We start from the raw sequence: 7,605 nt of genomic DNA, 5'->3' as shown, positions 1-7,605 counted from the left end.
CCTCCCAGGTACCTGCTGTATGACAGCCTTAGTTCTCTGGGTGTCTGTGTAATAAGTTAAACACTGGCTGTAGCTGGCTCCTGGCTGAAATAACCAATCCTTGCCGTGTCCAGGCTCAGACCCTCTGAACTCTGGGAATGGTCTCTGGGATTGCCTTGAGACATGTGGAGGTGGAGGCAGAAGGGGTGGGGTGAGATGGAGAGGGGGCACTAATAAATCAAATGGTGATCTGTAGGCTTACTGGAAACATTCCCCTCCCCTTTTCTTGGAGAGCTGCCTCTGATAGGAGACCCTCTCTAGTGTCCCATTTCCCCTTCCTTTGCAGCTATTGCTATGAAGATGGGGTTGTGAAGTCAGGTGCTCTCTGGTATAGGAGGTGTTTAGGGTGCAGCCGTTGCTTCTCCCCTGATCTACCACTGCTGCTTCCTTAACCCAGAGATGACAGTGATGGTGGAGACTGGCCTGGCCCAGAGTCCAGTTTGCCTGAGTCCAAAGACATCTGGATTTGGAAAAAGTAGTGTAAGGGGAGGTTAAAAGGTGCTCCTTGCTGATGGCAGCTTATGTGAATATCCTTGGGGTATAGCAGGGGGGTTCTGGGGCCCAAGGTCACTCAGCCCTGTTGGCAGAGTGGAGGGAGAGGAAAGGCAGGACTGTGACAGGCATGGGGGTGAGGTCATGGCTTCAACAAGTACCTCCATGTGAGATGATTACACAGTCTAGTGTGGGGAGAAAATTCTATCGAGGGAGCTCGATACAAAGGTACAAGAGAACAAAAAAAAGGTCCTTCCCCCTTAGAGCAGTGAGGAACACGACATAAAATAATCAGCAAATAAATGCAAAATTAACCACAACCCACAAAGGAGTAGGGGACCGGACGCTCTCGGAGCGTCCTGGCCTGGGAGGCCAGAGGTCAGCCGGCCCAGGTCCGTGGCTTGCTGCATGGGTCGTACCCATCGAACCCTGAGCGTCCGGCCGCAGACCTGGGACTCGGCAGGGCCGCCTTTCTCCCTCCAAGGCGGCAGGGGGCGCTGTGGCCACGCCGTGCCCGGCCGCCACGCTCCCGAGAGCCCTCGCGCGAGCGCGTGTCTTTAAACGGGCGGAAGAGCCGGCACGCGAGGCAGGGCCGACGGGCGGAAGTGGCTCCCACGGCCGGAGCCGCCATGCCCGGGGACCACCGCCGCATCCGCGGGCCCGAGGAGTCGCAGCCACCTCAGCTGTACGCTGCCGACGAGGACGAGGCGCCAGCCGCCCGCGACCCGACGCGGCTGCGGCCCGTGTACGCGCGCGCCGGGCTGCTGAGTCAGGCCAAGGGCTCGGCTTACCTGGAGGCGGGCGGCACCAAGGTGCTGTGCGCCGTGTCGGGCCCGCGCCAGGCCGAAGGCGGCGAGCGCGGCGGCGGCCCAGCCGGGGCGGGCGGCGAGGCCCCGGCCGCACTGCGCGGCCGCCTGCTCTGCGACTTCCGCCGCGCGCCCTTCGCTGGCCGCCGGCGCCGCGCGCCCCCGGGTGGCGGCGAGGAGCGAGAGCTGGCGCTGGCGCTGCAGGAGGCGCTCGAGCCGGCCGTGCGCCTGGGCCGCTACCCGCGCGCGCAGCTCGAGGTGTCGGCGCTGCTGCTCGAGGACGGCGGCTCGGCGCTGGCCGCCGCGCTCACGGCCGCTGCGCTCGCCCTGGCCGACGCGGGCATCGAGATGTACGACCTGGTGGTGGGCTGCGGCCTGAGCCGTGCTCCGGGACCCGCGCCCGCCTGGCTGCTGGACCCCACGCGGCTCGAAGAGGAGCGCGCGGCCGCCGGCCTTACCGTGGCGCTCATGCCAGTGCTGAACCAGGTGGCCGGGCTGCTGGGCAGCGGGGAGGGTGGCCCGACTGAGAGCTGGGCCGAGGCGGTGCGCCTGGGCCTGGAAGGCTGCCAGCGCCTCTACCCCGTGCTGCAGCAGTGTTTAGTGAGGGCTGCTCGCCGGAGGGGTGCCTCTGCCCCTCCCTGAGCCCAGAGGCTTGAGCAGCGACAGACACCGAGGGACCGTGCTGCTGCTGCCCCCAAAAAGGACCCACGCCAGACAGCAGCCGAGAACCTGAAAGGATCTGGAGAGACCAGGGTTTGGCAGTAGCTTTCCCCTTTCCACACAGAACTGATGCACATTGGACAGCTGTTGGCACAGGTTTCTACAAAACTTTGTAAGAATTAGGAACTTTTCTACTTGAGCTGGCTCCCAGCTACGACCTTGTTGAAGAAACCTGTGAATTCGGCCTGGCTTCAGGTTGGAAGTGACTTATATGGAAAATGGGATTTGGAGCAGGCTGGCCATTGACTCCCTCCTATATTGCTGGGCTGCTTTTGAGTGGGTGGTTAGGGGATAGGGTGCTTTCTGAGCTAAAACAAAACAGAAATCCTTTTACATCTGAAAAATGTCTTTTGTTATGGTTCTTCTTGGTACAGGATTTTTAAAAAGGCTCTTTGAGTAGTGTGTTCTTGGACCTCTGGTGCCAAGGACTCTGGACAGCATTGCAGTGTGTTTCTTGTCCCTTAGGCCTACCTGACCAGAAGACAGGCTGAAATATCTGAAGCAGTTGCAGGGGCTGTGTTGGAAGGGAGGCTTTCCCTCCAAGTACCAGAGTGAGGGCAACTGCTGAGCTATGACGAGTTGGGGGAAGTTGTGTGGCTTTCTGTATGTGTACCTCCTACCCCCTGGATTCAGTGCTGGGGACTGGCCAAGTACACTGCAGGGCTGAGCAGTGGAAACCAGATCCCATCCTTCCAGGTGCCACAGGAAGAGCAGCACAGCCACAGGCCTCTAAGAAGCAGTGGGGGGCCCTAGACTGCCTTCATGTCCTGGTATCCCCGGGAACTTGGCCCAGGAGTTCAGGCTTGGAAGAGGACAGATGAATTGCCAGGAATAAGAGCCCTTGGATATTGGGAAACCAGATACAGCCTGACCATCCTTGGGGCAGAGCTGGCCTGACTGTCCATTTGATGTCTTCTGCCCTGTGGCTCCTGAGCCCTGCAGGTCTGAGCTCAGGCCTGGATTGGAGGAAGCCAGGCAAGCAAGACCGCTGTTCAGAAAGCGATGCAGCCTGAGCCCTTCTCTGCACCCTGGCTTGGTATGACATGCTTAGTTTCTTGAGGGCTTAACTTCTAGGAAAGGCTGGACTTTGGACAGTCCAAGGACCAGAATGAGGCTCTTGAGACCACATCAGGAACCCTGACCAGAAAAAAGAAATGTGAATTTTATTTTATTACTTCTGACTTAATTACATTTTCCAGAGCAGTTCCTGAATACATAGTATCACACCAGCAAGAGATAAGAGAGAAATGGCATAAAAATGATATACCTAGTCTCAAGGATGGCTGAGTCCGGAGGATGGGGAGTCTAGAACCAAAAGGGGTTTTGTGAGGCACACACCCAGGTCCCAACAATTCATTCAGACTGGGAGGGGATTGCAGGGATACCCTTATGTTTCCTGTGCACCACCGTGCTTGGAGAAAGCTCCCTGGACCTGGCAGCTGCATGATACTCCACACACAGGACTGCTGGACCCAGCAACTGGTGGGACACTGGGAAGGGACAAGAGCTGCAAGAGCAGCATCTGCACACAGAGAGGGCTGGGAATGCCCTAGGCTCCTGGGGACCCCACCCAGCTGCCCCATGCCAGACCAGGCCTTGGCTTTTTGAGGCTTCCTCCCTCCCCTGGCCCTGCCAACCCCCGCATAATCATCCGAAAACACGATGTCCAAAGCTGTGGGAGGATTCCTGGCTGGTCTGGCCAAGCCTTTCCACCATTCTCATTGCTTGGAGTTCCCTGGGAGGCAAGGAAGAGAGCCGCTTGGGAAGGGTTCCAGCCCCCTACTGGCTGCCCTACCAGTCCCGTGTGTGATTCTTCACCTGTAGGACAAAAAAGAGGACTCTGGCTAGAAAAAGGACGGCCTTTTGTGAAGTTCTGCTGGGACAGCCCACTGTTAACTCTAGACTTCCTGGTACTCAGGAACTTGGGACCACCAGGCAAGAGAAAGCATTCTCTCCCTCTAGTCCTTCCTTTTCCCACTGGAGATGATTCAGACCTTGGACAGGGATGAGGGCTCTCCTGAGCCCAGCAGGCCACGGGCAGAGTGGGGCAGGCTGGAGGAAGGGAAGCTCTCTGCTGCCAGGCCCCAGCAGCCACAGTCTTGCTGGGAAGGCTCACAAAGCAATGCAGACAGACTACCTCTGGGGCCACTGATAGGGGAGGTGGGGCAGGTGGGGCAAGTAGTGTAGGCCTTTAATGCTGCACAAAGGGCTTATATTGGTTCCAGACTTGGCCATACTTTCCATCCAGGGAGGCCAGTGTGTGCCACAGCTTCCCTGGGGAATGTTGAGCAATGCAGATAATTCAAGGGTCCTGGGGTAGTTGGTTGGGGGTGGGGTGAAGAAATCTGGGTTTTAACAAGCTCATCAGGTGGTTCTCATGCAAGGAGGCTGGACCATGGGGCACACCAGTGACATTCCCTTTATAAAGTTCAATGCATCCTCCCCCAACTCCCCTGTCTATCAGAAGGAGGTGGTGTTTCAGCCAGCAGTTGGCCTTGGTACCCCCAGAGTGGGGGTAAAAAGCGGGCAAGAGCCATCCTTCCTCTCGGTCTTGTGCACCCCACCACTTGGGGCTCCTGCACAAACCTAGCCCCCTCCCTTGCTCACAAGGAGTCCACAGGACCCAAACGCAAGTAGGTGAGGATGGGGGGAGGGCCACACCACTCACTGTCTCCTCCACGTTCGTTCCCTCCCCTGAGTTGTGCTCTGGAGGGGCCCTCTGGGCCCTGGGCTCCTGCTGGGGCTCAGTGGCTCTGCATGTAGACCCCTCAGCCCCATGGGTCTCTTCACTGTCCTTGATCCCTGAATGGGGAGAGTCATCGGTCAGTGGCTGGGTTTGGAGGTCCTGGCTGACTCCAGAGGCAGTGTTGACCTAGGGCATCTAGGGCTGGAGAGGGCAAGAGGGAGGTGGGCTGGGACACTGCCCAGGCTCCAGATAGCTGCTTAAGTGGGTGAAGTAAGGGTCAAATCCGGAAGCTAGAGTCCTTGAGCCACAGTGGTCTTGACCCCATGCCCATGTGGGTCCCAGTGGGCAGTGGAGAAGACCTGCAAACTGGGAAAGTCCAATCATGGCCCTGGGCACCCCTCCTTCAGGGTGGGGGAACTGGAGCCCTGCCAAGAGACTCCACCTGGGACCGTCACCTGGGGGAGCATGACCTGCAGGCTTATTCCTCTGCTGGTCCATGTGCTCCAGACTCTCCAAAAGGCTGTCCACCTGGGCCTTGATCTGGCTCAGCTCCCCCCTGATGGAGCACAGGTCCTCAGTCCGGACTGCAGGGAGAGGGGCTGGAGTTGGTGTCCACGCTGGCTCAGGGTCCAGGGGGTGCTGCCAGCACTCCTGGCCTCACTGCTGGTCAGGTAAGGGGCAGGCCTCCTCACTCACGCTTTATCTGCCCCGGAGCCAGGTGGCTGTTCTTGGGGGCTTTGTGGGAACTGAAGCGGCTCTTGACCCCCATGCCCATGTGGGTCCTCCTGATCTTGACAGGCACATGGTTGATGAGGGGGGGGATCCTCTGGTATTCATACACCCTACAGGGAGAGGCCAGAGAGGGTGTCAGGCCCACCAGGCCCACCTGCTTGCCCAGAGGACCAAGGTAGGCCCACCCACCTGTAGGGGGCGTCTTCCCGGTACAGCCTGGAGTCCAGGTTGTAGTTGCTGCTGCAGAGACAAAAGGGAAGTGTCACTGCCCAGGGTCAGAATCCTTGCCCATGCCCAGTTTAACTTAGGGAGCCTGCAGTTTGCCTTATTGTCCCAGGATTCTCCATCAGAAGAGCCCCTGGGGACTTGCCCAGGGTCACTTTGGGAGACCACAGCAAGGTGCTAGCAGAGTTCCTGCAAATCGGCTTCCCCCAGCTGGCCCTGGGCGGCAGGAGAGGGGCAATCGCCTGCGGCCTTCTGGCCAGCAGCCTACCTGGTACCCCAGCCTGAGCCAGGCCCTCGCAAGGCTGCCCTGCCTAATCCCGGTGCTGCTGACATTTCAGATCTTAGTCTGGCACAGGATGAAAGGGAAGAGGCAAATCAGGGCCCAAAGCCACGGCGGGGGTGTGAGAGCCTTTAATACTCATGTGGGAATGGCCAGGATGCGGAGTCCGTGCTGGCAGCCCGCCAGGCAGGGTGAGGGCCCGGCCGCCTTCCGGTTGCTCCCTCCAGCCCCGGGAGAGGACGCGTCTAAAAGGTCCCAGACTCCCACGGCCAGGCCTCACCCCCTTCTCGTGCGCTTCAGGAAACTTGCCCCACGGTGGTGGGCGTGGGGGCTCTGGGTGCAGAGGGACGGCCGGGTCCTGGGCTGGGCCTTGCGGGATCACATCTGGAGGAACTTCCAGTCCCACCTCAGACAGCAGGATACGGTCGCTCGGGGGTCGGGGCAGGGGGGAGGCGGGCTCTCCTAGCCCCTTCCCCTTCTATCCGCAGGGTCCGCAGCCCTGTAGGCGAGACTTCTGGCCCTCCCACGCCCACTTTCTGGCTTTGGTAGGTCCGGGTGGGCGGGCCGGAGCCGCTCGCTGCTGGAGTTCCGCAGGATCCCGATTCCGGTCGTCGGAGCCCATCTTCGGGGTAAGGAAAGTGATCCAGGACAGCAAAGGAGGCTTGAGAGGGCTCCCCCACCCGTCCCTACCTTCAGGGCACTGTGGTGGAGCGCAGATGCCCGCGGGGCCTCTAGGTCGACCACCTGAGCCACTGGGGAAGAAGCACGTTCGCCAGAGCATTGGTGGTTCAGTGGTAGAATTCTCGCCTGCCACGCGGGAGGCCCGGGTTCGATTCCCGGCCAATGCAAAAAGCAAGTTTTTGTATCCTATCCTTCCTTATTCCTATTCTTTAAAATTACTGTTTTAAATGTGGATTCTTTTTTTTTTTAAAGTAGCCAGATAAGAGCCCTATGAAAGAATGGGATCTTACTGACTGCTGAGAGCAGAGGCTTCTGCGACTTCTCGCCAAGCACCGGGAACTGCCCAAGTTGAGACCGAGGCAGGATGAGGTCAGGGCGCATGCGCAGTTTCAGCAGCGCCTGCTGCCGGTAGGGGGTCTCTGGCAGTCCTTCCCAGAACTACCCTGTCCTGCCTTCCTTTGTCCCCCACACTTCAGCCAGAGGCACGTGCCGGGAGACGGGGGCCTTGCCATCTGTCCAAAGGAGCAGTGTTCTGCTCACACCGGCTCGGCGACCGCAGCCCTCACCTGGTCACCTGCGGTAATGGATACAGTTTGCAAGCAGGGACTGCCCACAAAAAGGGAAACAAAAAGCGCCGTTTGAATGGCGCTGAGGGCAGAGCTCAAGCCCAGGGCCAGGCTAAGGAGTAAGGGGCAGCGGACCTGGGGCAGTCTTTCCACCGCAAACCTTTCCCTCCACGTTGACAAATTCGATTTTGAGGCCCAAGCCACGTGGCCTGGACTCGACCAGTTCTCACGGAGTACTCATCCAGCAGTTCAGTGCTCACCGGAACCCCACCCTCAGCCTGCCTCTCTGCTGAGCACCACCCCAAGGGGCCAGAGGTGCCAGGACAGCTGCCCACCCACTGCTGCCCGAGCCCCTGGGCACCCTGAGGACAAGTGGGT

General features: G+C 59.4%; 2 protein-coding genes and 1 non-coding gene across 5 annotated transcripts; 2 read left to right on the top strand and 1 right to left on the bottom strand.

Moving 5' to 3' along the window:
- The first annotated feature begins 1,133 nt into the window (after positions 1-1,133).
- EXOSC6 (exosome component 6) lies at positions 1,134-2,122 on the top strand. The gene has a single exon (XM_004474803.4). The coding sequence runs from the start codon at positions 1,161-1,163 to the stop codon at positions 1,977-1,979; it is 819 nt and encodes a 272-aa protein (XP_004474860.1). The 5' UTR covers positions 1,134-1,160; the 3' UTR covers positions 1,980-2,122.
- A 1,087-nt stretch (positions 2,123-3,209) lies between these two features.
- LOC131274303 (heterogeneous nuclear ribonucleoprotein C-like 2) lies at positions 3,210-5,872 on the bottom strand. Of its 3 annotated transcripts, none has more exons than XM_058279729.2 (5): positions 5,665-5,872; positions 5,440-5,585; positions 5,214-5,327; positions 4,726-4,859; positions 3,210-3,875 (listed from the first exon to the last, which is right to left on the bottom strand). In XM_058279729.2, exons 2-5 carry the CDS (start codon positions 5,516-5,518, stop codon positions 3,849-3,851), a joined length of 354 nt encoding a protein of 117 aa, XP_058135712.1. In that variant the 5' UTR covers positions 5,519-5,585; positions 5,665-5,872; the 3' UTR covers positions 3,210-3,848. The 3 variants fall into 3 exon arrangements, with proteins under 3 accessions (XP_058135712.1, XP_058135711.1, XP_071065180.1); XM_058279728.2 differs by having other exon boundaries at positions 5,199-5,327; positions 5,665-5,871; XM_071209079.1 differs by lacking the exon at positions 5,665-5,872 and having other exon boundaries at positions 5,199-5,327; positions 5,440-5,655.
- An 885-nt stretch (positions 5,873-6,757) lies between these two features.
- TRNAG-GCC (transfer RNA glycine (anticodon GCC)) lies at positions 6,758-6,828 on the top strand. Its single transcript has one exon. It is a non-coding gene; the product is annotated as a tRNA-Gly (tRNA).
- Positions 6,829-7,605: the final 777 nt, after the last annotated feature.

The sequence above is a fragment of the Dasypus novemcinctus genome, chromosome 18 (assembly GCF_030445035.2).
Source record: "Dasypus novemcinctus isolate mDasNov1 chromosome 18, mDasNov1.1.hap2, whole genome shotgun sequence".
NCBI classification, from domain to species: Eukaryota; Metazoa; Chordata; class Mammalia; order Cingulata; family Dasypodidae; genus Dasypus; species Dasypus novemcinctus.
The sequence above is the reverse complement of the archived record's forward strand: the minus strand, read 5'-3'. Positions and strand labels throughout refer to the sequence as shown.

Coding starts and splice junctions, on each gene's coding strand:
- EXOSC6 (XM_004474803.4), top strand. CDS start 1,161: ATGCCCGGGGACCACCGCCGCATCCGCGGGCCCGAGGAGTCGCAGCCA.
- LOC131274303 (XM_058279728.2), bottom strand. CDS start 5,518: ATGGGCATGGGGGTCAAGAGCCGCTTCAGTTCCCACAAAGCCCCCAAG. Junction 5,328..5,439: donor GGCTCCGGGGCAGATAAAGC/GTGAGTGAGGAG, acceptor CTCTCCCTGCAG/TCCGGACTGAGGACCTGTGC. Junction 3,876..4,725: donor GAACGAACGTGGAGGAGACA/GTGAGTGGTGTG, acceptor TTTGTCCTACAG/GTGAAGAATCACACACGGGA.